Here is a 27,896-nt window from a genome sequence, read left to right as displayed (position 1 = left end):
ATTTTTCTATACTTCTTTTTCACTGAGGTGCCTGTATCTCTGTCTCTTTGAATTCTTTTCAGAGGGGATCCTATGTTAATTTTTTAAACTACTTCCTAATTATTTTTAAAATTGAGGAATATCTTTCAAGTAGGGAAGTGCACAAATTTTAAGTGTACAGCTCATGAATGTTCACATATATATGTATCCATGTCATCATCATTCAGATTAAGATAAAAGAATACTTGGAGCACACCGAAGGCATTCTTTGTGTCTCCTTTCACACAGTATATGCTCTGCATGACCACATTAAAAAAAATTCAAACTGAATTTGTCTTTTATGCTTTTTTAAAAAAAGAAATTGCAAGGTCATTTTTGAACCTTTTTAAACTATTAAAATACCAGAGTTCTGTAAATATGAGAGATTTAATCACTAAGTGATTGAAATACAAGCTTGTGTTGAATTGTCTTATATGGAAATGGACTAATGATTTAGCAATTAGTAGTGTCTCAAGAGTTATTAAAGTTTCTCTAGATTTATTTAGGAATGTCATGGTTTTAGTTTTATATGTGATTGTATGATTTGATTAATATTTCCTTTTTACCCTCACTTTTCTGGGGCCAGGAACTTGTTTTTTCCCCCTCTTATTTAATGTTGCTAGTATAAATACGGTACTTAGCACATACTAGGAACTTAAGAAATACGTGTTAAGTAAATGAATGAGAAAATGGAAAATTTCGGCTTTAATTGACCTTGATAGAAGGTAAGGTAGTTAAAGAACAACAACAACAACAAAAAAGATCTGAAATGAGAGCAAACTGCAAGATTGCTTTGACTCTAATTGGACATACAAATGAAGATTTTCAGAACTCATAAAATAATTGGAGGAAAACCAGGTAAAATCTAAAAATAACTGACTTTTGTGGTGTTGTTACTTTATAGGTATCTTATATTGGAGAAGGCATCAGATGAACTTGTTGAACGAAGTCATATTTTTAGTAGCTTTTTCTACAAATGCTTGACAAGAAAGGAAAATAATTTAACAGAAGATAATCCAAATCTTTCGTAAGTCAGTCTTCCAATATACTTAAGTTTTAAGAGGAAAGCATTACTATTTTGATGCTCCTAGCAAAATACCTTCTTACTGTATTTCCTAGAGTGAGCAGTATTACCACTTGTGCGTGTCCTGGGCCTGTCTGTTCTGAAAGGCATTTCTCACCCTTCCACTGTTCTGTTCCTCATCACAGGGAGGCTGACTCTTGCAGGTTGCATTTCCAATTGTCTGTTGGGAATATTGGAGGTTGGATGGCAAGGAAAGAAGATGTCAGGATGTTTCTTCCTTACCCTCTTTGCCTTGGGCAGTTATTTTGATAGTGATTCTAGTTCATTTGTGGGCCCTTCTTTCACTGGACAGGCAGAGCTCTAACTTTTGTCTGGAGCCACTACTTCTTCACTCTCCCCTTCAGCATTGGGTGTAGCATTGTCCTACTGTGCCCAGCTCTGGTTGCCTCACTGATTGCCTTTTGTGGCTTTGCACTTTTTCTATCACCACTGTAGCCAATAATTTGCATTACATTTTATCTGTCTTAAATATATGTGATTTATTTTTTCCTGGTTGGACTCTCACTAACATACTACTATTTAATTAAACTGAGGTAACATTATAAAAAATGGCACCCCACTCCAGTACTCTTGCCTGGAAAATCGCATAGATGGAGGAGCCTGGAAGGCTGCAGTCCATGGGGTCGCTGAGGGTCGGACACGACTGAACGATTTCACTTTCACTTTTCACTTTCATGCATTGGAGAAGGAAATGGCAACCCACTCCAGTGTTCTTGCCTGGAGAATCCCGGGGACGGCGGAGCCTGGTGGGCTGCTGTCTATGGGTTGCACAGAGTCGGACACGACTGAAGCGACTTAGCAGCAGCAGCAGCAACATTATAAAAAATACTATGTTTGTGCCCACAATTTAGCTGAATTTCTGTCCAAGTATTTTTTTGATTAATTCTAAAACTTACAGAGCAGTGGTTCAGTTCAGTCACTCAGTTGTGTCCGACTCCCTGGACCCCATGGACTGCAGCACGCCAGGCCTCCCTGTCCATCTCCAACTCCCAGAGTCCACCCAAACTCATGTCCATTGAGTCAATGATGCCATCCAACCATCTCATCCTCTGTCATCCCCTTCTCCTCCCACCTTCAGTCTTTGCCAGCATCAGGGTCTGAGCAGTGGTTAGGGATAGGCAAAAAAGAAGAAGGAGTGATTTTTTTTTAATCTTAGCAGTAACTTGAATAGTTGTGAGCAGAGAGCCATTTCATCTTTCTCCCCACCCCTAATACTCTGTGTAATAATCTGTGTGGTAGGCATATGATAAAATTAAGAGTTTTTATTTTTTTGAAAAAGTTAATGTAAACATCTTTCTACCACTTTACAAGGTACGTTTTTGTACATTATTTCTTCCCAAAACAGTGATTTTAGATATGTAAGGCATTTTTCAGATGAGGAAGCAGGCCAATGAAGATTGTCAGAATTCTGATAAAGTGACAGACTGATGGTACTTAAATCTTTATCTTTTAACCGCTGGTCCAGAGATGTTTTTGTTTCACTTGATGGCCTTCAATAAGATGGCTGTGAGAGTTGTTTCATTCCATTAAAATAATAGGAGCAATAAGCAACTAAAAAGATGATTAAATGGGTAAACTGAGTTTGTTGTGTTGTTGGAGAAAAAGAATAGCAATAGAGAGAGTATTAACATTTATTGAGTACCTGCTTGGAACCAGGACAGTGAACATAAGGTTATTGTTTGATTCTACAATAGTCTTATGAGGTAAATGGCCATTGTTGTGAACTGAAGCTTAAAAAAGTTAGATAAGTTATCAGAAGTTGGATATAGCTTTCTGATGTCAAAGTTCAAGCTCTTTCTCTTATTTATAGTATTGCAGCTGTATAATTTATGGTCTAAATTGGAACACTTGAGTGAATAAAAGGAGGCTCTATTAATAGCTACATTGGGCAACCTGTGTATATTGGTTGTATACCTAGACAAACTGGAATGGTGTTCATCCGTATTTTGAGTGTCTTTATAGGTTTGAAATTTGTGCTGGTAGACAAGGCCTTCCAGGATCAACTAAGAAGAAAATCACAGTATGAAAATATTCCTTATAATTAGGGTTAACAGAGGGGGATATATGGAAGGGGAGGATGTAGTAAACAAATTAGATATTTAACATTTCTCATGCCCTCCTCTTTTATTTTATGTGTATTGAAATTGATGGTTGGCACCCTACACTTAATCCCACATTTTGTGTTAAGATTACTAGTCAGTGTGGAGATTATGCAGTTGGCATACCTACTTAGAAACTGAGGAAATGAAAATGTAGATTCTGCTGTATTAAAAATTTGTTTTTGATTAAAAAATTAGAAAAAACTTAGATGTTATTTGCCTGATCATATATAAACATAAGACAAAAATAAATTAGATGAGTGACTTCTTCCAGGGTAAGAGAGATATTACATGTATCTTATGCATAATATATCTTCATATACATGTACCCATATACATATGAACAAATACATACATATACACACACCAATACTCATACTAATGCTTGGCTAATGTGTATATAGTTAGTATTCACACAAAGAACTGCTACAGATTGGCTTAAAAAAAAAAAAAAGAATCCAGAAAAAAAACTTGCAAGTGATACAAACCATAATTTATGGCCAATGAATCCTACAGGAAGCTCAAGCTATTAACGTTAGGAAATAGCAGACTAAATGATAGATACAGTCATCACTGTGGTTTATGAGATTCAGCAAGATCCAGTTCTGTCCATCTCCCTAAACTCGTCTCACAACATCCTCTCCCTTCATTTACTATACTTCAGCTCAGCCTGCCTCCTTTTAGTTTTTGAATATGCTAAGCTCTTTGCTGTTTTCTGACAGAAATTTCTTCTCCTGGCACTTTTTTTTTTTCTGTCCTGGTACTTCTTAGTTTATTTTAAAACTATTTCTAATAATTTTTATATTTGCTTTTTTTCTTTTCAGTTTCTCATTCTAAAATATAAGCTCCATAAGGTCGGGGACTACATCTGTCTTTTTTTCTACTCTATACCTGGTACATTTTGCTCAGTTCTTAGAACGTACTAGGAACTCAAAACAAAAGATAATAATGTATGTTATTGAACAAGGAGGGAACTGTTAGACATTTAATTGAGAATTTTCCTGTTAGTTAGGAACAGAGTGTAAGAGATTATATTGTGGCCCTATATTCCCTCTTATCATCCTTGCTCCATCCAAAGTGTGATGTATTCCCAGTGACGTAAGGTTAGCATAATCAGGAAATTTATCAAACACCAACATAAAACAAAAGAAAACCAGCTGTCTCTTTTAAGATTTTTCAAATGGAAAACAAAGAGATTCTGTACTAGGTAAAAATAATTATTTATAATCATTGTAATGGTTGGATCACTTTGAAATAAGAAAATTGGTAAACATATGACTCATTATTTTACAAAGTTGTTCTTTTGCGTAGTGTCTGATTCCTACCACATCTTTTAGCCCATTCTGGATTCCATTTTACTCCCAACATCTACTCCCGTGAGTTTGGTTAGATATTCTCATGGACAGGGATAGAGCAAAGATATCTGTTTCCTGTGTTACTTGGTATATAAATATATAAGAACAAACCATTGTTTGTTTAATTTTCTAACTAAAAAGAGGTCCTTCCTAGGACTGAGCCAAATATCATACCATAACCTCCTTTATGCAACTGTGAAATGCCATTCCTTTCCTAGAACCTTTTTTGACATCCAAACTTGGTTTGATATCTTCCTTCTTTAACTCCCTAATGACATAAAGAAAAGGAACTATTATTTGTGTGTGCCAACCTTTTTCTTGATGGTTTTCTTAGATGCCATCACCATAATTCATTTGTATCCCTTATGAAACTTACATTTTAGTTATTTGTTGTAGTTTTTTTTTCTGTCTTCATTATTTTGTAAATTCCTTTAAGGCAGTGTGAGTGATTTTCATTATTACGAATCCAATATTAAAGAAATAAAATAAAAGATGGATGGTGCATATGCTTAACTCGTTGTCCTATGATGTTCTTTTTTTTTTTTTTCTTTGATGTGGACCATTTCTAAAGTCTTTATTGAATTAGTTACAATATTGCTTCTGTTGTATGTTTTGGTCTTTTGTCCAGGAGGCATGTGGAGTCTTAACTCCCGGAACAGGGATCGAACCTGCATCCTCTGCATTGGAAAGCAAAGTCTTAACCACTGAACTGCCAGGGAATTCCTTGTTCTATAATATTCCTATAAATGAGATAAAGGGAGAAGAGTTTCATCTTTAAAAATTTAAGAATATATACCTCATCCCTCCTCTTCCGTTAAGTTTTAACAACTCCCTCATCACACATACAACATTTAGACAGTTCTGTTAAGGTTTAATGATAGTATTTTATATCAGAATAAATAGGTATAGCTGTTCATATACAGTTGTTCCCAGACACTTTTAGAATCTCTAGAGCATTTTATGAATTGCTGCCTTTCTCTTATCCATTATTTTATGTTTATAAATAGTGGTCATATTTAAAAACAGCCAGATGTTAATAAAAGCACATTTTCCAGTCTGTTAAATATTATGTATCTTGAAGAAGATGGTTAAATAAACTAAAAGTAGCATTTTTCAGTGTATAAAATGACTCTTGAAATTCTTATCTTAAATTTTGAATTTTTTGTCTACCAAATATATCTATCTTTTTATTCCCAGAATGGCTCAGAGAAGACATAAGAGAGTAAGAACATGGACTCGTCACATAAACATCTTTAACAAAGATTACATCTTTGTGCCTGTAAATGAGTCGTGAGTATTTCAGATTATTTTTTTTTAAAAATTGGAGGGTGGAGAAAAGTACTTTGTGCATTTTTAGATTAGTAATCAGTAAAAAAGTATGGGTATATCAATCAAGGTGTTACGTTTAAATTTTTTCTAAGGAAGTAGCTAAAATAAATGAGATTATTTGTCTTGGATTTTGGTTTGACAGTGCTGATGTTGTATATAGTGAAAAAAATAAAATGACAAATGCCCACAAGACTATAATGACTGAGGCATATAGTTTTTTTTTTTGGAGGTGAGGGGTACTCAAGAAAAGATTTTCTAAACAAAAAAGAAAAAGCATTCAGGGTGAATCTTCAAATATTTAAGAGAACAAACTCTTTAAGCACTAAAAGAAAAAAAGATGATGCTGTAAGTCTGTTTATTTATTAAAGCAAATCCTCAGCAGGAAATATTAATTATATAAAAGTAAGTTTGAATTACTCAGATTTTACCCTAAGAAGTCGTAGTACTTTTTAAATTAGTTGTGAAATGTTTGTTCAGATATTACAGTGAACTTCTTCAGAATTAATATTTGTCATACCCACCTTCTCAGCTATAGTTCTACAACATATTCTTCTATATTGTTTAGATTTTGTGTTAAGATTATATTTCTTTTTCAACAGGTCTCACTGGTATCTTGCAGTCATTTGTTTTCCATGGTTAGAAGAAGTTGTATATGAAGATTTTCCACAAACTATACCCCAGTACTCCCAGGCTGAGGAATCCCACCATGACAGCAGAACAATAGGTGATAAACTTAATGTGGATCATATTTTTAATAATGATGGCAAAGGTAAAATGATTATAGAGAACAATATGAGGTTGCAAGGTTGTATAAATAGTATAATTATTTTTTATCATTTAGTTTATTAGAATATCTGAAATTTTCATGTAGACTCATGTATAAACAAAATGTAATTTTAAAGTTATACTGTTAAGTTTATCATAGCACTTTTTATAAAATATTCTTGCTAAGAATTCATATCATGTATCTTCAGGCATAACTTGAAATCTACCCTTTTTTTCTTTCTCTTGGTATAAATCAAGACAGGTTGTGCTGACACTTGTAATTTTATTAGGTAATATAGGGGTCTCTTTCTTCCATGATTTTTATGTTGCAACCCAGATAGATCTTAAGTAGGTAAATAAGCCTACTTTCTTTGAGAAAAAAATCAAACTATATTTTATAGCTGTAGCCTAAGCAGCAAGCACAATTAATATTAGTCATTAACATTAATACTAGCCAAAGCCTGTATCTTTTGTGGGAGAAAGAAAAACTGAAAAAATAACTGATTATTTTCAATTTTGTCTAATTCTCCTGTGCTGTAAAAGTTTATTTATGCAATACCCTATGATCATGTGTTAGAAGAATTATTACTAGGCGAATTAATGGACCTCTGCGTTAAAACAGCAGAGATTTTGATAAATGAGCATTCTATGAAGGTTGTATTTTTATAGGAAACTGGCCCAGCTAACTGGTATTTCAAGATTTGGCTGTAGGGTTTATGTATTGTCTGATGACAGCTGATTAAGCATTGTCTGTTTTATCTATCACTTGAATTTTTTTGTAATATTAACCATTAAAAAAAATCGAGTAGTTCCCAGGTATTCTTTTTCCTTTAACTACTAGTGTGCATACACATTACATTTTTTATCCCACTACTTTGTAGTAGACATAAAATAAACACACATAACTGTTTTGTTATTTCTAACTAGATAATGATCTGCATACTTCTTCCACACTGTCCTCAGGTACAGAAGATTCTCAAGTAAGTGTGTTTTTATAAATGTGAAGGGGGGAAAACTCATGAATATAACAATTCTCTCTCTCAAATAAGGCTTAGCTAGGTAGGCTATGACAGATACAGGTGGACCATATGATTGAATTATGCTGATTTATGAGAAGGCAATGGCAGCCCACTCTAGTACTCTTGCCTGGAGAATCCCATGGACGGAGGAGCCTGGTGGGCTGCAGTCCATGGGGTCACTAAGAGTCTGACACGACTGAGCGGCTTCACTTTCACTTTTCATTTTCATGCCTTGGAGAAGGAAATGGCAACCCACTCCATTATTCTTGCCTGGAGAATCCCAGGGACGGGGAAGCCTGATGGGCTGCCGTCTATGGGGTCGCACAGAGCGACTTAGCAGCAGCAGCAACAGCATGATTCTTTGATTTATTTTGTTGGTATAGGAAAGATATCAAGGGAAATTGTCTTTCTTTTTGCATCTGTTTATCTTACTTTAACTTCCTAGATTCATTTATTTAGTAGTTTATCTGATCATCTTTCTTGGTCAGCTAATTTTCCAATTTCTATGGGAAAATGTACTTTTATTCTTCATCATTTCATCAATTTTTGCAATAATTGTTGTTCACTTGCTGTCATATCCAACTCTTTGTGATCCCATGGACTACAGCATGCCAGGCTTCCCTGTCCTTCACTATCTCCCAGAGTTAGTGGGAGCTCAAATACATGTCCATGGAGTTGGTGATGCTATCCAACCTTCTCATCCTCTGTTGCCTCCTTCTCTTCCTGCCCTCAGTCTCTCCCAGCATCAGGGTCTTTTTCAATGAGACAGCTCTTTGTATCAGGTGGTCAAAGTATTGGAGCTTCAGCTTCAGCATCAGTCCTCCAATCAATATTCAGGGTTGATTTCTTTTAGGATTGACTGGTTGGATCTCCTTGCAGTCCAGAGACTCTCAAGAGTCTTATCCAACAACACAATTCAAAAGCATCAATTTTTCAGTGCTCAGCCTTCTTTGGGCTTCCCTTGTGGCTCAGCTGGTAAAGAATCCGCCTGTAATGTGGGAGATGGGATTCGATCCCTGGGTTGGGAAGATTCCCTGGAGAAGGGAAAGGCTACCCACTCCAGTATTCTAGCCTAGAGAATTCCATGGACTGTATAGTTGATGGAGTTGCAAAGAGTCTGACATGACTGAGTGACTTTCACTTTCAGCCTTCTTTAAGTTCCTGCTCTTACATCTGTACATGACTGCTGGAAAAACCATAGCTTTGACTATACAAACCTTTGTCAGCAAAGTGTTGTCTCTGGTTTTAATACACTGTGTAGGTTTGTCTAGCTTTCCTTCCAAGGACCAAGTGTCTTTTCATGGCTGCAGTCAACATCCACAGTGATTTTGGAGCCTAAATCTGTCACTCTTTCTACTTTTTCCTCTTCTGTTTGCCATGAAGTGATGGGACCAGATGCCATGATCTTAGTTTTTTGACTGTTGAGTTTAAAGCCAGCTTTTTTACTCTCCTCTTTCACCAACATCAAGAGGCTCTTTAGTTCTTCACTTTCTGCCACTAGAGTAGTATCATTTGCATACCTGAGGTTGTTGATATTTTTCCTGACCATCTTGATTCCAGCCTGTGATTCATCCAGTCCAGCATTTCATATGATGTACTCCTCATAGAAGTTAAATAAGCAGGGTGACAGTATACAGCCTTGATATACTCCTTTCCCAATTTTGAACCATTCTGTTGTTCCATGTCCAGTTCTGACTGTTGCTTCTTGACCCACATATAGGTTTCTCAGGAGACAGGTAAGGTGGTCTGGTATTCCCATGTCTTTTAAGAATTTTCCATAGTCAAAGGCTTTTTGCATAGTCAATGAAGCAGAAGTGGATGTTTTTCTGGAATTCCATTGCTTTCTCTATGATCCAATGAATGTTGGCAATTTGATCTCTATTTCCTCTGCCTTTTCTAAATCCAGCTTGTACATCTGGAAATTCTCAGTTCACATACTGCTGAAGCCTAGCTCGAAGGGTTTTTAGCATTACTTTCCTAGCATGTGAAATGAATGCAATTGTGTGATAGTTTGAACATTCTTTGGCATTGCCCTTCTTTGGGACTGGATTGAAAACTGACTTTTTCTAGTCCTGTGGCTACTGCTGAGTTTTCCAAATTTGCTGATATATTGAGTGAGCACTTTAACAGCATTATCTTTTAGGATTTGAAATAGCTCAACTGGAATTCCATCACCTCCACTAGCTTTGTTCATAGTAATGCTTCCTAAAGCCCACTTGATGTCACACTCCAGGTTTTCTGTTTCTAGGTGAGTGACCACACTATCATGGTTATACAGGCCATTAATCCAGGTCATTAACACCTTTTTTTGTATAGTTCTGTATATTCTTGCTGCTGCTCCTTAATCCCTTCTGCTTCTGTTAGGTCCTTACTGTTTCTTTTTTCATGCCCATTGTTGCATGAAATGTTCTCTTGATATCTCCAATTTTCTTGAAGAGATCTCTAGTCTTTCCCATTCTATTGTTTCCCTTTATTTCTTTGTATTGGTTATGTAAAAAAGCTTTCTTATCTCTCCTTACTATTCTCCTTAACTTTGCATTCAGTTGGGTATATCTTTCTCTTTTCCTCTTGCCTTTTGCTTCTCTGCTTTTCTCAGCCTCCTCAGACAACCACTTTGCCTTCTTGCATTTTTTTTTTCCTTTGGGATGGTTTTGGTCACCACCTCCTATACAATATTTTACATTCCACTTTCTATTTTTATAAATTGTTGGTAAAAATCATTCAAAGTGGACTCATGGTTAATCCATATGACTTCTGTGGCTAAGATAGTTACTGTTAACTTTTCTTCAAATATACCTCTAAACGGATATTTATGGTCTAGATTTGGTATCTTAATTGATTAAGGTAGTCACCTAATTATTTTTCTTACATACAGATAGCAGTAGCCTCGCTGGCAAAGGCTTATGTCTTTATTGTCACTGGAACAGACTGGGCAGAAGGAAGGTTTTCTTCTTTAATGTCACCGTGGCAGAATAGGGGAGTTTTTTTCTTGCTTCTAGAGGCAGGTTTCCCAAATTGAGTTCTGTTTTAAGATGCATTTATGATAAAAAAGATTTTAAAGTCAGTTAAGCTGAGTAACTGAGTAACATCATGGTCAACAAAAGAGTCCGAAATGCTGTACTTGGATGCAATCTCAAAAATGACAGAATGATCTCTGTTCGTTTCCAAAGCAAACCATTCAATACCACAGTAATCCAAGTCTATGCCCCAACCAGTAATGCTGAAGAAGCTGAAGTTGAACCTATTGAAGACCTACAAGACTTTTTAGAACTAACACCCAAAAAAGATGTCCTTTTCATTATAGGGGACTGGAATGCGAAAGTAGGAAGTCAAGAAACACCTGGAGTAACAGGCAAATTTCGCCTTGGAATACGGAATGAAGCAGGGCAAAGACTAATAGAGTTTTGCCAAGAAAATGCACTGGTCATAACAAACACCCTCTTCCAACAACACAAGAGAAGACTCTATACATGGGCATCACTAGATGGTCAACACCAAAATCAGATTGATTATATTCTTTGCAGCCAAAGATGGAGACGCTTATACAGTCAGCAAAAACAAGACCAGGAGCTGACTGTGGCTCAGATCATGAACTCCTTATTGCCAAATTCAGACTTAAATTGAAGAAAGTAGGGAAAACCACTAGACCATTCAGGTATGACCTAAGTCAAATCCCTTATGATTATACAGTGGAAGTGAGAAATAGATTTAAGGGCCTAGATCTGATAGATAGAGTGCCTGATGAACTATGGAATGAGGTTTGTGACATTGTACAGGAGACAAGGATCAAGACCATCCCCATGGAAAAGAAATGCAAAAAAGCAAAATGGCTGTCTGGGGAGGCCTTACAAATAGCTGTGAAAAGAAGAGAGGCGAAAGCAAAGGAGAAAAGGAAAGATATAAGCATCTGAATGCAGAGTTCCAAAGAATAGCAAGAAGAGATAAGAAAGCCTTCCTCAGCGATCAATGCAAAGAAATAGAGGAAAACAACAGAATGGGAAAGACTAGAGATCTCTTCAAGAAAATTAGAGCTACCAAGGGAACATTTCATGCAAAGATGGGCTCGATAAAGGACAGAAATGGTATGGACCTAACAGAAGCAGAAGATATTAAGAAGAGATGGCAAGAATATACAGAAGAACTACACAAAAAAGATCTTCACGACCCAGATAATCACGATGGTGTGATCACTCCCCTAGAGCCAGACATCCTGGAATGTGAAGTCAAGTGGGCCTTACAAAGCATCACTATGAACAAAGCTAGTGGAGGTGATGGAATTCCAGTTGAGCTATTTCAAATCCTAAAAGATGATGCTGTGAAAGTGCTGCACTCAATATGCCAGCAAATTTGGAAAACTCAGCAGTGGCCACAGGACTGGAAAAGGTCAGTTTTCATTCCAATCCCAAAGAAAGGCAATGCCAAAGAGTACTCAAACTACTGCACAATTGCACTCATCTCACATGCTAGTAAAGTAATGCTCAAAATTCTCCAAGCCGTGCTTCAGCAATATGTGAACCGTGAACTCCCTGAAGTTGAAGCTGGATTTAGAAAAGGCAGAGGAACCAGAGATCAAATTGCCAACATCTGCTGGATCATGGAAAAAGCAAGAGAGTTCCAGAAAAACATCTATTGCTGCTTTATTGACTATGCCAAAGCCTTTGACTTTGTGGATCACAAGAAACTGTGGAAAATTCTGAAAGAGATGGGAATACCAGACCACCTGATCTGCCTCTTGAGAAATTTGTATGCAGGTCAGGAAGCAACAGTTAGAACTGGACATGGAACAACAGACTGGTTCCAAATAGGAAAAGGAGTACGTCAAGGCTGTAAATTGTCACCCTGCTTATTTAACTTATATGCAGAGTACATCATGAGAAACGCTGGATTAGAAGAAGCACAAGCTGGAATCAAGATTGCCAGGAGAAATAGCAATAACCTCAGATATGCAAATGACATCACCCTTATGGCAGAAAGTGAAGGGGAACTTAAAAACCTCTTGATGAAAGTGAAAGAGGAGAGTGAAAAAGTTGGCTTAAAGCTCAACATTCAGAAAACGAAGATCATGGCATCCGGTCCCATCACTTCATGGGAAATAGATGGGGAAACAGTGGAAACAGTGTCAGACTTTATTTTTGGGGGCTCCAAAATCACTGCAGATGGTGACTGCAGCCATGAAATGAAAAGATGCTTACTCCTTGGAAGGAAAGTTATGACCAACCTAGATAGCATATTCAAAAGCAGAGACATTACTTTGCCAACAAAGGTTCGCCTAGTCAAGGCTATGGTTTTTCCTGTGGTCATGTATGGATGTGAGAGTTGGACTGTGAAGAAGGCTGAGCACCGAAGAACTGATGCTTTTGAACTGTGGTGTTGGAGAAGACTCTTGAGAGTCCCTTGGACTGCAAGGAGATCCAATCAGTCCATTCTGAAGGAGATCAGCGCTGGGATTTCTTTGGAAGGACTGATCCTGAAGCTGAAACTCCAGTACTTTGGCCACCTCATGCAAAGAGTTGACTCATTGGAAAAGACTGTTGCTGGGAGGGATTGGGGACAGGAGGAGAAGGGGACGACAGAGGATGAGATGGCTGGATGGCATCACTGACTTGATGGATGTGAGTCTGAGTGAACTCCGGGATTTGGTAATGGACAGGGAGGTCTGGCGTGCTGCGATTCCTGGGGTCGCAAAGAGTCGGACATGACTGAGCGACTTAACTGAACTGAAGCTGAGTAAATCCTGTGTTCTATTTCCGTCTTTGAGATTTACTGTTATATTAGCATAATAAAGATAACTGAGAAAATCTGCATATTAAAGAAAGTTTGATCTATTGATTCTTAAATTTGTCAGCAAAAATAACAAAATACCCCATCTCTTGTCCTTGAAAGTGAAAGTGAAAAGTCGCTCAGTTGTGTCCAACTCTTTGCAACCCCATAGACTATACAGTTCATGGAATTCTCCAGGCCAGAATACTGGAGTGGGAAGCCTTTCCCTGCTCCAGGGGATCTTCCCAACCCAGGGACTGAACCCAGGTCTCCCACTTTGCAGGTGATTCTTTACCAGCTGAGCCACAAGGGAAGCCCTCTCTTGTCCCTTAATATACATTAATACTTTGCTTCTTGTGCTTCAAAAGGGAGAAGTGTGTCGCTACTGACTTCATTTACTGAGTTAAGAAAATGTGATTAAGGACAGATTCAATTAACTTGTTTATCTTTGTTTAAGATGGCAACTCTGAATACAAGTAATTCAAGTTCTAGTTTGTTTTTAGGCTATTTTAAAGCTCCATAACTTCTTAACATCACATGTAAAAGTTTATAAAGTCTTTCACCAGTGACAGAAAATAATAAATTTTAAAAACGAATTTGGCTTAGTTGAGATGATGAAAAGAACTCTCATTTGAAATTTTAAAGTTATTTGAAACATTTTTTAAAATGACTGAAAATTTATTTATTCAAACTGGCTTTAATTTCAAAGTCATAAAAATTCATGTTATTTCAGAGTCCTGAGATGAATGTGACAGTACCAAAGAAGATGTGTAAAAGGTGCGTACATGCTGTAACACATAGTTTAGATATTTATGTTTACTTCATATACAAATACGTACATCTTGATTTCTTTCTTTGCTTTTCATAGGCCATGCATTCTCATACTAGATTCCTTGAAAGCTGCTTCTATACAAAACACAGTTCAGAATTTACGAGAGTAAGTAGTGATGATTTTACTATAATCTCAATAATTGGTAAGTTGCCTTAATTACTTAAAAAATTAGATCAGAAGTTATATTTTATTAAGTACTTAGGTGAGGTCTATAAATCTAATTAATAATAACCCCATTATGTATAAAACATTTCTCAAGGATTTATATCAAAAGTAAATTTGAAATTTGTATTCACAATTGAACAAAAGTAACACTTTAGGAAAAAACTCTTTCACATTCTTATTTTGTGTGTCTGTTGGTAATTTTAAAATTTGCTATAGGATCTGGAAAAAACTAGCAACTGAAGTTTACTTTGTAAATATAAGTGACTTATATAAGTTGTAAAAGTTGAGTTGTTGAAAAAAGTCTAGTTTTTAGTTTGAAACTCAGATGATTTTATTAGCATTTTTGAAGCCTCACAAGTTATAATTTGTGCTGTTAAGGTTTAAGTCTTTTGAAATGTGGCTGGAGGCAACATATTTGGCGGCAGATGCTTTTACATCTTCGTGAAAGTTTGAAAGTGAAAAGTGAAAGTGAAGTTGCTCAGTCGTGTCCGACTCTTTGCGACCCCATAGACTGTAGCCTACCAGGCACCTCTGTCCATGGGATTTTCCAGGCAATTGTACTGGAGTGGGTTGCCATTTCCTTCTCCAGGGGATCTTCCCAACCCAGGGCTCTAACCCAGGTCTCCTGCATTGTAGACAGACACTTTACCATCTGAGCCACCAGGGAAGTCCTTGTGAAAGTTTACATAACAGTAAAGAAAGTTCTATTCACATCACTCTACATTTTGTTGATTTAAGGTATTTAGAGGTAGAATGGGAAGTTAAACGAAAAACTCATCGTGAATTCAGCAAAACAAACATGGTGGACCTGTGCCCTAAAGTTCCTAAACAGGATAATAGCAGTGATTGTGGTGTGTATTTACTGCAATATGTGGAAAGCTTCTTTAAGGTATGTAAAGATATAAATAAGTTTTTTATTCACAGTTACTAACATATAATCACAAATTATTGGGCAAGCAAAGAAGCAGGAAAATGTTAGAGGTAATCAAGAAAAAAAAAAAAAAGACATAGAACCATATATAACCCAAATATTGGAGTTAAAAGATAAGAACTTTAAAATAATTTGATTAATTTATTGGAGAAAATAGTCAAAGATGAACAATATGGGTGAAAATGGAATCTGCTTTTAAAAAAAGTGTTGAGTGGATATTCTAGAACTGAAAGTGCATACTGATATATCTAAAATTAAGAACTTACTGGCTGGGTTTAATAGCAGACTGAATACAACAGAAGACAGGATTAGGGAACTTTAAAAAAGGACACTAGAAAGTATCCCACTGTAGCTAAGAAAGGAAAAAGCATGTAAAGAAGAGAGCAGCGCAAAAGAGACAAGTATGGTACAGTCAAAAGTCTAATTTACATATAATTGGAGTCGCAGATGGATTCGAGGCAGAGAGAGAATAAGACAGACAAAGCTGAAGAAAAATTTCAAGACCAAAGACTTGTGTATTGAAGAATCTCAGAAAACCATCAGCTACATAAGTACAATGACAAGAATGGGTATTATTTTCTAGCTCGTCAGAGATTCTATACGAACTGTTATTAAAAAGAGTTTTAAATAGTAAGGAATCACTCTTTTTTTTTTTAACTGTTAGCTTATTACTTCAGTCATAACCAGTATTATTTATGAAGATGGCTGTAGAAACAGGGTATTTTTGACCAGAGGCTTGTTTAGATAATCCTTAAATGTACTTTCAAAGCATGAAGGTTATAGTATGCAGTTACAACTTTTGATATAATTGGGGAGAATTGATTATAGTAGAAGATGGTATACATAATGGAAACCACTAAATGTGTTATTATGTTTTCTTTTTCCTTTTTTATTCTACACTGGAACTGCCTTATAGGATGAGAATTCTGATCTTCTAATACTCTTTCCAAAGAGATTTGATTTTGTTTTTAGATTATCCAGAATGTCTTATTACATAACATATTCTGAATCTGCTATATAATTTTACTTTATGTAGCCCCAGTCTGTAGAGTATACATCTCATTTAGGTTGTAGCACCACTTAAGATTCCTAGGGGGTGGGGAACTCAAAAAACTAAACCTTGTGTTTCACAAATTTGTGCACTAATATAACAGACAGTGGGTGGAAAAAAACAGGTTTCAGATTGATCACTCAAAACCTGTGGAACTTTGTAACTAGGCCTAAGAAAAACAACATTAATTCTAATAAAAATACTTACACAGTTAAATTTCCACTGACATATGCTCCTAGAATCACAGTCAGCCCATCATTTCAGCTTTAAACCCTGGGATTCTTAATTTCCTTTTTTTTTTTTTCATGAACATATGATAAATTTTATATGAAAAAGTAATATTCCAAATCTTTGAAGTAATTTATTATTTAATACATTTGGCAACATTTTGAAGCATACATTAAAGTCAAACAGAAACTTTGATTTGCACCTCCAACTGTAAATAAAAATGGATTCTTTGTGAAGGAAGAAATTTACAAAAATCGTATAGATCAGTTAAATAAATAATAAAAGACAACTCACAGAAAACAAATGAGTACAGAAGATGAAATGTTACATCAGTAAGATAATTCTACTAACAGAAATATAAGAGCAGATATCTAACTACAGTTGTGATCAAGAAAATACAGACTAAAACAAGATAATGTCATGGTTATCAGATTGTTACAAATATTTTAAAGACTTTAATGTTCTGATTTATTTATTTATTTTTTCCTTTTAAATTTTATTTTATTTTTAAACTTTACATAATTGTATTAGTTTTGCCAAATATCAAAATGAATCCACCACAGGCATACATGTGTTCCCCATCCTGAACCCTCCTCCCTCCTCCCTCCCCATACCATCCCTCTGGGTCGTCCCAGTGCACCAGCCCCAAGCATCCAGTATCGCGCATCGAACCTGGACTGGCAACTCGTTTCTTACATGATATTCTACATGTTTCAATGTCACTCTCCCAAATCTTCCCACCCTCTCCCTCTCCCACAGAGTCCATAAGACTGTTCTATACATCAGTGTCTCTTTTGCTATCTCGTACACCAGGTTATTGTTACCATCTTTCTAAATTCCATATATATGCGTTAGTATACTGTATTTCTGTTTTTCCTTCTGGCTTACTTCACTCTGTATAATAGGCTCCAGTTTCATCCACCTCATTAGAACTGATTCAAATGTATTCTTTTTAATGGCTGAGTAATACTCCATTCCTTTTTAAGTAAGTCCTTCTTACATCTAGCTTCTAATAGTTTCATCAGATTTATAAACATGATCTAGGGTCAGTTCAGTTCAGTTCAGTCGCTCAGTCGTGTCCGACTCTTTGCGACCCCATGAATCGCAGCACGCCAGGCCTCCCTGTCCATCACAAACTCCCGGAGTTCACTCAGACTCAAGTCCATCGAGTCAGTGATGCCATCCAGCCATCTCATCCTCTGTCGTCCCCTTCTCCTCCTGCCCTCAATCCCTCCCAGCATCAGAGTCTTTTCCAATGAGTCAGCTCTTCGCATGAGATGGCCAAAGTACTGGAGTTTCAGCTTCAGCATCATTCCCTCCAAAGAAATCCCAGCGCTGATCTCCTTCAGAATGGACTGATTGGATCTCCTTGCAGTCCAAGGGACTCTCAAGAGTCTTCTCCAACACCACGTTCAAAAGCATCAATTCTTCGGCGCTCAGCCTTCTTCACAGTCCAACACTCACATCCATACATGACCACAGGAAAAACCATAGCCTTGACTAGACGGACCTTTGTTGGCAAAGTTATGTCTCTGCTTTTGAATATGCTATCTAGGTTGGTCATAACTTTCCTTCTAAGGAGTAAGCATCTTTTCATTTCATGGCTGCAGTCACCATCTGCAGTGATTTTGGAGCCCCCCAAAATAAAGTCTGACACTGTTTCCACTGTTTCCCCATCTATTTCCCATGAAGTGATGGGACCGGATGCCATGATCTTCGTTTTCTGAATGTTGAGCTTTAAGCCAACTTTTTCACTCTCCTCTTTCACTTTCATCAAGAGGCTTTTTAGTTCCTCTTCACTTTCTGCCATAAGGGTGGTGTCATCTGCATATCTGAGGTTATTGCTATTTCTCCTGGCAATCTTGATTCCAGCTTGTGCTTCTTCCAGTCCAGCGTTTCTCATGATGTACTCTGCATATAAGTTAAATAAGCAGGGTGACAATTTACAGCCTTGATGTACTCCTTTTCCTATTTGGAACCAGTCTGTTGTTCCATGTCCAGTTCTAGCTGTTGCTTCCTGACCTGCATACAGATTTCTCAAGAGGCAGATCAGGTTCTTGATCTGGGGTAGTCTTCAGCATTTATTTGTTTATTTTCTTGAAGACAGGCAGAATTGTCTTTGCAGTTGCAACTTCCTTGTTAAGCTTAACATAATGGAAAATGTAGCAATTCTTGAAACTACTAAATTGGTTGTTTTCCTAGACTAAAAGAAGGTACTAATGTAGAATTTTCTGTTTTTTATCTGAGATTCTTCATTTACTGCTGGCTTTTCTCTTTGTTTTAATAGTACAAAATAGTAACATGTTGGAGAAGATGGTGTTCAAACCAACCTGACTTCTATGTTGTACTGAAGCATTGTTTACTAATTCTGTTTGCGCTAATTCACTTAAATGAATTGTAGCAGAACATATGGTGTTTAATTTTGATGTTCGAAAGTTAGCAGTTTAATGAAAATACTCTGAAGTTGATTGTGGTGATGGTTGCACAACTTTGAATATACTGAAAATCATTTGATTGAATACTTTAGGTGAATTGTATGTTATGTGAATTATGTCTCACTAAAGCTGTTATTTTTTTTTTATTTTATTTTTAAACTTTACATAATTGTATTAGTTTTGCCAAATATCAAAATGAATCCGCCACAGGTATACATGTGTTCCCCTTCCTGAACCCCCCTCCCTCCTCCCTCCCCATACCATCCCTCTGGGTCGTCCCAGTGCACTAGCCCCAAGCATCCAGTATGGTGCATCGAACCTGGACTGGCATCTCATTTCATACATGATATTTTACATGTTTCAATGCCATTCTCCCAAATCATCCCACCCTCTCCCTCTCTCACAGAGTCCATAAGACTGTTTTATACATCAGTGTCTCTTTTGCTGTCTCGTACACAGGGTTATTGTTACCATCTTTCTAAATTCCATATATATGCGTTATTATATTGTATTGGTGTTTTTCCTTCTGGCTTACTTCACTCTGTATAATAGGCTCCAGTTTCATCCATCTCATTAGAACTGATTCAAATGTTTTCTTTTTAATGGCTGAGTAATACTCCATTGTGTATATGTACCACAGCTTTCTTATCCATTCATCTTCTGATAGACATCTAGGTTGTTTCCATGTCCTGGCTATTATAAACAGTGCTGCGATGAACATTGGGGTACACGTGTCTCTTTCCCTTCTGGTTTCCTCAGTGTGTATGCCCAGCAATGGGATTTGTTATTTTAAAAAGTTAGCAATTTCTCATTTCTTATAAAAATGAATTTTGAGCGAATTTGAATTATACTGCTAAAGTGATTACATTGTCTTTTCTCTCATTAGGATCCTATTGTTAACTTTGAACTTCCAATTCATCTGGAGAAATGGTTCCCTCGTCATGTAATAAAGACCAAACGGGAAGATATTCGAGAGCTCATTTTGAAGCTTCATTTACAGCAGCAGAAGGGCAGCAGTAGCTAGTTAATCTGTACAAACATGACACAGATGCTCTATACGATTACTGGAAAGCCGCTTACCGGCATTTGTGTTGGCCAGCTCACAGAGAAGAAAATAACTTGCAGTAGTTTTATAAGTCATTGTACATTATTTAAAATATATAAGACATATTATTAGAATTGTTGGGATCTGATAGATGGAGTGGAAATGGGTGTAATATAGATTAATGTATTAGATAGGAATTAAAGTTTCATAAATATTTGATTCAAAATATTTCATAAATATTTTCTGATTAAATATGATTGGATTATGCAATAGTATATGTAATGTGGGAATGTTTTTGTAGATAATACAGCTGTGTGATCTGTACTTCCACATAACTGGGAGTGGAAGGGAGTTAGGTCCTCCCTGGTGCCAGCCCCAGTGCTTGTCAAATTGGTTGACAAGTCACATTGTATTGTAGTTTTATTCTTTGCAGCTCAAGCATGCAGTATGAATACTATGTATTTTTTTAAAAAAAGAATTTAGTATCAAGGCTTCAGAAAATGCCATTTACGGCATCCCTTCTGTATAGCATAAGAGAAAACAATGTTAGGATGGTGATAAGAATTCACTCTTTCAAAGCGCAGCTTATTTTTCTCAGTTGCTAAATGGAACTGTTCCTCTAACTGTTGTTTGTTTTGTTTCTTTTGCTGTCATGTGTGGGGATCTGAGAATTTAGTTCGTTCATTCAGAGTGAATTTGGAGCAAAAAATTTAGCTATCACAAAAAATTGCATATGTAGCTCAACTTAGTTTATTTGAGGTATAGCTATGTAAATATTGACTCCTATCCTACTCTGACATCCCAGAATATGTATACAGTTTCTGTAAGTATAGAAGATAAAACTGGTGTCTTCATAACTTTAATTAAAAAAAAAATCCTCAAATTCTTATATACTAATTGTTAGGACTGAATACATAATTTTATAGCTCTGTTTACCCAGTATTTGTCTGCAAAAGCCAGATTGCTTTCATTGCTTTTATATTTTTCAATTGTAATTTTTAGAGACTTAAGAACCAGATGGAGCATAAGTTTTTATTAAATGTTCTGACAGGTAACAGTCCTGAATTGATGTGATAATGATGGTATTACATATGATTCAACTCTTTACAACCTTCTAATGTTATCAGGAATATTTTGAGGGGACAATTATATTGTATTTTCTCAGATAAGAAAATTTTTTTAATAATATTATTTTAATCTTCTCTTTTAGGCATCTCTTAGATTTATGTTGTAACTGTATAGCAGTGAAGGAAAGGCAATTTAAGATGAAGCTAACAATTGGGATGTTTTATTTCAGAATCATGTGACTTGAGTTAAGCCTTAGTGTCCTTATGTTTGTGTCATCACCTTTTTATTGTTAAAGATATTTGTCCTTTGGAGAGTTCCTATAAAAACAATTATAATTACATGTTTCATTCCCAGTGTCTTTGTTGGGGAGGGAACTTTTTTAGATGACTATTCATTGTTTTGTATATCTAATTTTGGGAAAACAAGTATATAATACATCTTATTGTGACTTCTTAACTTTTGTTTGTATGTTTTTCAAAGAAACCACTGTCCCTTATATGTTTTGAAGATTGTTTAAAATCCATTTTTGTAAATTCATATGGAAATAATGCTTTGAGAATACCAACATTTTATATTAAACATATTTCCAATTCATTAGGCTGAGGTGTAATTTTTTTCCTTACAAAAGGTGACCGATTTTTAGATAGAAATTTTAAATTGTGTGATACTCAGTACATGTCATATAGTTGATGCTTAGATTAATTTTTCTTCTGTTTTAACAGGCATATGCTAATTTTGATTGTCGGTTCAGGGAACATTTTTTGAGCATCTACTACTATCAGGAAATGTACAAGGTAGAAAAAAATGAATGACAGCTCTTATTCCTAGGTCATTTATAGTCTAATAGGAGAAATGAACACATGAACAGTTTCAGTATGCTTGTTTAAAAAAATCATGGTTTCTTTGGCATCACCAGAGTGTGTTCAGCTTAGGGTATGTGTGTGACTGTGATACTGAGAGCTGGTAGAGAGGTTGCAAGAGCGTTGTCAGTGGAAAGGGAAAGCCTTCTTAAAGAAGCTAATACTGTTTTTATTTCACAATTCTTGGGATAAAAAAACAAACGACTTTCTTTTTAAAGTCATAAGCCAGTCACTTAACTAGGATTTAGAAAAAGTTTAATATTTCTGTAATGCTTACACTATCTCTATCATGAGTTATTTTTACTATTCCTGTTCTATTTTATAGATGAGGAAGGAGATAGAGTGGTTACAGTGGAAGATTTTCAAGTTTTTTAATCAAGGAGGGACAGACAGTAGCTTACAAGACAGTAGATTTATTATAAACAGAAACAGCTCCAAGAAAACTGATTTTATTTTATATGTAGTTCTCTATTTCTGATGTAGACAAGTATAGTTGGTCTGGGCATTTTATGCTTCTAAATCAGTTGTAGAGAATATCAGAGAATATGTAAATCTAATAGATGGAGAAAAATTGTAAAATTCTGAGTTGTATGTGTAACATTATTATTTTTGGGGAAACATTATTTTTATGTGGACTGCTTATTAAAGGCAAGGATAGTGTTAGTAAAGAGCTTAGCTGACTAGATTAGAACAAAGAAATTGTCTCTTCCCATCTGTCCTAATTAGCTTATCTCTCCTGCTCTCATAGCATGTTAGTTATTTCAGAAAAGAAGGGAGAGGTACTTTGAAAGGACACCATTTTTATTCAGCTAATTTATAATGATTTTGGAATGGTTGTTAGTTCTTAAACATAAACTTATAAATGTTAGACTTCTTCTGTAACAGTTTGTTACTGGACATTTCAAGGCTTTTCAGTTACAGAGTTTGGCCTCTCCTCCTCCTTTTGGTTTTGGCTCAAATGATTATGTTTCCTCATTTTGGGAAGATTTCTCTGTGTATTTTGATATTTGTCCTGATAGAAGGAAACCTTCCATCGTTAACAGGTATTTAAAAATCTGTGTTACTTTTTAAATTTTTCTTTATATCTGTAGTATATTTTCTCTAAAAACATTATTTGGTATGATTGCTGTAAGGAATTGAATCAAATATTACTCTATCAATCTTTAATATTGCTTCATTTAAACTGTGTGATAATTTCTTCAATAATTCTGGTTTTCCTCTTCATTAATGTTTTTTGATTCAGACCTTACCTCTTCTTATTTCTTGTGTTGTAATTGAATATATACTTGGTTTCAATTACTAACAGTCTTGAAATAAAGAGGAGGAATTAAATGGAGAAAAAATTGAATACGTCATTCTCTTGAAGCATATAGGCCTGTAATTTGAACATTGAGTTAAAAATCCAGACATAGTGCAGATGTCAGTTTTTGTTTATTTCCTCTCATTCTGTATCTTCATTCATCATCATCAGTTTTGTTTATGCTTTCACTCTGTAGCACAAACATACTTGTCTTTAGAAGAGATCCAAGAACCCAAGAGTACAGTTTCTTTTCTCCAGACTGACTCAGAATCCACAGATTCTTCTCTATCTGCTAAAAAGAAACAACCTCTGGACAGCAGAGAAACTGAGAGACATTGGTTGCTCAGAAGAAAGCGATCTACTTTATTTCCTAATGGTGTGAAAACTTGCCCAGATGAAAGTGTTACAGAGGCTGTGGCAAACCATGTGAAATATTTTAAAGTCCGAGGTAAGCAAATATTCATACCCTTGGGCTCCATGGTGAAATTCAAACGTAGTTCGAAAACAGTTGTTGTATTTCTTTACAATTCAAAATTTGTCATACTTTTGGTAGAGACTGAACCAAATATTATCTTTCTACTAACCATGGAAAACAGACTTATTAAGAATTTGGTATTTATATAGCTTCAGAGAAAAGTTTATGTTATTTCAAGAGAGGACATGGACATGGTTTAAAATCATTTAAGTACTTTAAAAGTACCAGTTTATCATAAAGTATCACTTGTATGTAGAGTGTAAAAAAAATGGTACAAATGAACTTATTTACAAAATAGAAATAGAGTCACAGATGTAGGAAAAAACTTATGGTTACCATGGGGGAAAGATTGTTGTTCATTCACTAAATCATGTCTGACTCTTTGCAGCTCAGTGGACTGCAGCATGCCAGGCTCCTTTGTCCTCCACTATCTCCTTGTTTGTTGAATCTGTGATGGTATCTTACCGTCTCATCCTCTGTTGCCCCTTCTCCTTTTGCCTTCAATCTCTCCCAACATCAGTCTTTTCCACTGAGTCGGCTCTTCACATCAGGTGGCCAAAGTACTGGAGCTTCAGCCTCAGCATCAGTCCTCCCAATGAATATTCAGGGTTGATTTCCTTTAGGATTTCTAGTTTGATCTCCTTGCAGTCCAAGGGGCTCTCAAGAGTCTTCTCCAACACCACTGTTCAAAAGCATCAATTCTTCCACCTTCTTTCTGGTCCAACGCTCACATCTGTACATGACTACTGAAAAAAAACCTGTAGTTTTGACCATACAGACCTTTGTTGGCAAAGTGATGCTTCTGCTTTTTAATACGCTGTCTAGGTTTGCCATGGGCTTCCCTGATAGCTCAGTTGGTAAAGAATTTGCCTGCAATGCAGGAGACCCTGGTTCAATTCATGGGTAGGGAAGATCTGCTGGCAAAAGGATGGACTACCCACCTCTAGTATTCTTGGGCTTCCCTTGTGGCTCAGTTGGTAAAGAATCTGCCTGCAATGCAGGAGACCTGGGTTCAATCCCTGGGTTGGGAAGATCCCCTGGGGAAGGAAAGGGCTAATCACTCCAGTATTCTGGCCTAGAGAATCACATGGACTGTATAGTCCATGGGATCGCAAATAGTTGTACACGACTGAGTGACTTTCACTTCACTTCACTTCAGGTTTGCAATAGCTTTCCTTTCAAGGAACAAACGTCTTTTAATTTCATGGCTTGCAGTCACCATCCACAGTGATTTTGGAGCCCAAGAAAAGAGAATCTATCACTACTTCAACATTTTCCTCTCCTTAATCTTATCTGATGGTATATTTAACCTCCTTTAAGAGGAAGTTCTCAGAGGTCTCTTTTCCCCTTCTAGAACCATTTCCATACTGATTCAGAAACTCTAGTTAAAAGAATGATTTACATCTTGACAACATTTGGTACTTTCATCCTTTGAAAAGATGAATTTTCTACATCTACTTGGTTTACTTTGTGTTGTAGTACTTATGTAGCACAGTCTCAATTTCATGGGTGCATTTTACACAGTTCAGTATGTCTTATTTTTTTTAAGCAAGAACTAAGAAATATTCTTATTGGCTGGTGGGTCCAAATACTGAAACCAGCAGCAATGATTTCAATAAAACTGTCGCTGCTTCTACTTTTTCCCCATCTGTTTGCCATGAGGTGGTGGGACCGAATGCCATGATCTTAGTTTTTTGAATGTTTAGTTCAAACATTTTGTTTGAACTTAGTTCAGTGTTGAGCTAAGTTCAAAATTTGTTTGAACTTAGTTCAAACAGTAGTTTTTAGCCAGCTTTTTCCCTCTCCTCTTTCACCATCATGAAAGGCTCTTTAATTCCTCTTCATTTTCTGCCATTGGAGTGGTATCATCTACGTATCTGAGGTTGCTGATATTTCTCCTGGTGGTCTTGACTCCAGCTTGTGCTTCATCCAGCCTGGCATTTTGCATGATGTACTCTGCATAGCAGTTAAATAAGCAGGGGGACAGTATACAGCCTTGTTGTACTCCTTTCTCTCAATTTTGAATCATGTCCAGTTGTTCCATGTTTAAGTGTTGCTTCTTGTCCTGCATATAGGTTTCTCAGGAGACAGGTAAGGTGGTCTGGTAGTTTGATGTGATTCACACAAAGGCTTTAGTGTAGTCAGTGAAGCAGTAGTAGATATTTTTCTGGGAAGGGGGAAATGAATATTTCAACATAGGTCTTGATTTTGAGTAGATTTGGAGAGATAATTGGATTATGCTGCTAAAACCAATTGTTTAGACATTGTTTAGATCTACTCACTGTTCAACCAAGGATTTTAGTTCTTTCCACTGAACTAATTCACTCTAATGGTTTGCTGAGTTTTTCCTTTCATAGATAATTTGATATCAATTGCTGTTTGGTATAACACATTTGAAGAATATCTCCATTTACGCAAGAAGCAACTGCACTCAACTTAATGACTTTTGAAATTAACCAGATATTTAGGGATGCTTGGAGTAGGAAGTAATTAATAGTATCCTCCCTTCAAAAAATTATATTAGTAGTTGGACCTTTTAATATATAGCCTATAAACTGCGCATATTTAAAGTATATAGTCTGATTAGTTTTGACAAATGTATTGATCCTTAAATTATCACTGCAATTAAGATAATGAATTTTTCAGTTACCTCCAAACATTTTCTCAAGTGCCTTTATAATCCCTTCCTCCCTGAGCACCTCCCTTGACCTAAGAGCTGAGGTAACCACTAATCTGCTTTCTATTACCAGGTATTGTTTGCATTTTCTACACTTATATATATGAATGTATTCATACTATGTACTCTTGTTTAGCTTCTTTTACTCAGTTTAATTGTTTTGAGACTCATCTGTGATTTTTTGATGTAGCAATACTTCATTACCATTTATTTTGGGGTATTATTACATTTTATGGATATACTGCATTTGGGGATATTTGGGTGGTTTTCAGTTATTGGTGATTATAGAGAAAGTGGTCATGAATGTTTGTGAAAAATTTTTTTGTATGAACAATCTGCTTTCATATCTGTTGGTTAATTGGAATGGAATGGATGGATCACATGATAGTTCTATGTTTAACTTTTTAAGAAGTTGCCAAAACTGTTTTCCAGTGTAGTTGTACCACCAGTGGTGTATTGGGACTCTTGTTTTTCCACATCTGTGTAATGCTTGGTATAGTCGGTCTTTTTAAGCTGTAACCATTCTAGTAGATGCAGCTTTCCTCATAGCTCAGTCAGTTAAGAATCTGACTGCAGTGCAGGAGACCTGGGTTCAATTCCTGGGTCAGGAAGATCCTCTGGAGAAGGAAATGGCAACCCACTCCAGTAACCATGCCTGGAAAATCCTGTGGACAGAGGAGCCTGGCAGGCTATAGTCCATGGGGTTGCAAGAGTCAGACATGACTTAATGACTAAACCACCACATTCTAGTAGATATGAAGTGACATCTTATTGTGGTTTTAACTTGTGTTTTCTTGAAGGCTGATGACATTGAGCACTTTTTTATGTGCTCATTTGCCATTCATATATCTTTTTTGATGAAGTTTCTATCCGAATGTTTTGCTGATTTAAAAAATAATTGGATTATTTGTCCTATAATTGAGTTATAAGAGTTCTTTACGGATTCCAAATTCAAATTCATTGTCAGATATATGTTTTGCATAAATTTTATCCCAATGTTTGGTTTATTGTTTTGTTTTTCTTAACAATGTCTTTTGAGGAACAGTTTTAGATTTTGATATGTCAGATGGGTTTTTTTTGCTTCATACTTGCTTTTGGTATTGGATCTAAGTTTGCTTAGCTCAGAGTCACAAAGATTTTCTGTTATTTTTTCCTGTAGAAGTTTTATAATTTTTTGGTTTTACATATAGGTCTTTGATCTACTGTGAGTTAATATTTGTATTTGGTGTATATGAGTCAAAGTTAATTTTTTTCGTATTTGCATAGCCAGTTGTTCCAGCATCATTTATTAAAAAGATTATCTTTTCTAGCTTTTGTACATTTGTTGAAAATCAGTCTTCTGTGTATGATGGATCTATTTCTTCATTTTTTATTCTCTTACACAGATTTATTTGTTTTAA

The 27,896-nt window shown here is 35.9% G+C and overlaps 2 protein-coding genes across 15 annotated transcripts in view; both read left to right on the top strand.

The window, feature by feature from the left end:
- Positions 1-21,778, top strand: part of SENP7 (SUMO specific peptidase 7) — a 171,947-nt gene extending 150,169 nt beyond the window's left edge. For 8 of the 9 annotated variants that reach the window (XM_061426761.1, XM_061426830.1, XM_061426772.1 and 5 more), the window contains 8 exons: positions 923-1,045; positions 5,754-5,846; positions 6,485-6,609; positions 7,578-7,630; positions 14,163-14,206; positions 14,298-14,366; positions 15,165-15,315; positions 19,958-21,778. In XM_061426761.1, the coding sequence (XP_061282745.1) occupies positions 923-1,045; positions 5,754-5,846; positions 6,485-6,609; positions 7,578-7,630; positions 14,163-14,206; positions 14,298-14,366; positions 15,165-15,315; positions 19,958-20,095 (796 nt within the window). In that variant the 3' untranslated portion in view covers positions 20,096-21,778. The remainder of the gene's footprint in view (positions 1-922; positions 1,046-5,753; positions 5,847-6,484; positions 6,610-7,577; positions 7,631-14,162; positions 14,207-14,297; positions 14,367-15,164; positions 15,316-19,957) is intronic. The other variant, XM_061426786.1, reaches the window with a different exon arrangement.
- Positions 21,779-21,866: 88 nt separating this feature from the next.
- Positions 21,867-27,896, top strand: part of IMPG2 (interphotoreceptor matrix proteoglycan 2) — a 78,453-nt gene continuing 72,423 nt past the window's right edge. For all 6 annotated transcript variants that reach the window (XM_061426701.1, XM_061426711.1, XM_061426692.1 and 3 more), the window contains exons 1-2: positions 21,867-23,087; positions 23,541-23,792. In XM_061426701.1, coding sequence (XP_061282685.1) covers positions 22,907-23,087; positions 23,541-23,792 — 433 coding nt within the window. In that variant the 5' untranslated portion in view covers positions 21,867-22,906. The remainder of the gene's footprint in view (positions 23,088-23,540; positions 23,793-27,896) is intronic.

The sequence above is a fragment of the Bos javanicus genome, chromosome 1, assembly GCF_032452875.1.
Source record: "Bos javanicus breed banteng chromosome 1, ARS-OSU_banteng_1.0, whole genome shotgun sequence".
Lineage (NCBI taxonomy): Eukaryota > Metazoa > Chordata > Mammalia > Artiodactyla > Bovidae > Bos > Bos javanicus.
Note: the sequence above shows the minus strand (reverse complement) of the source record. Positions and strands in the feature narration are given on the sequence as shown.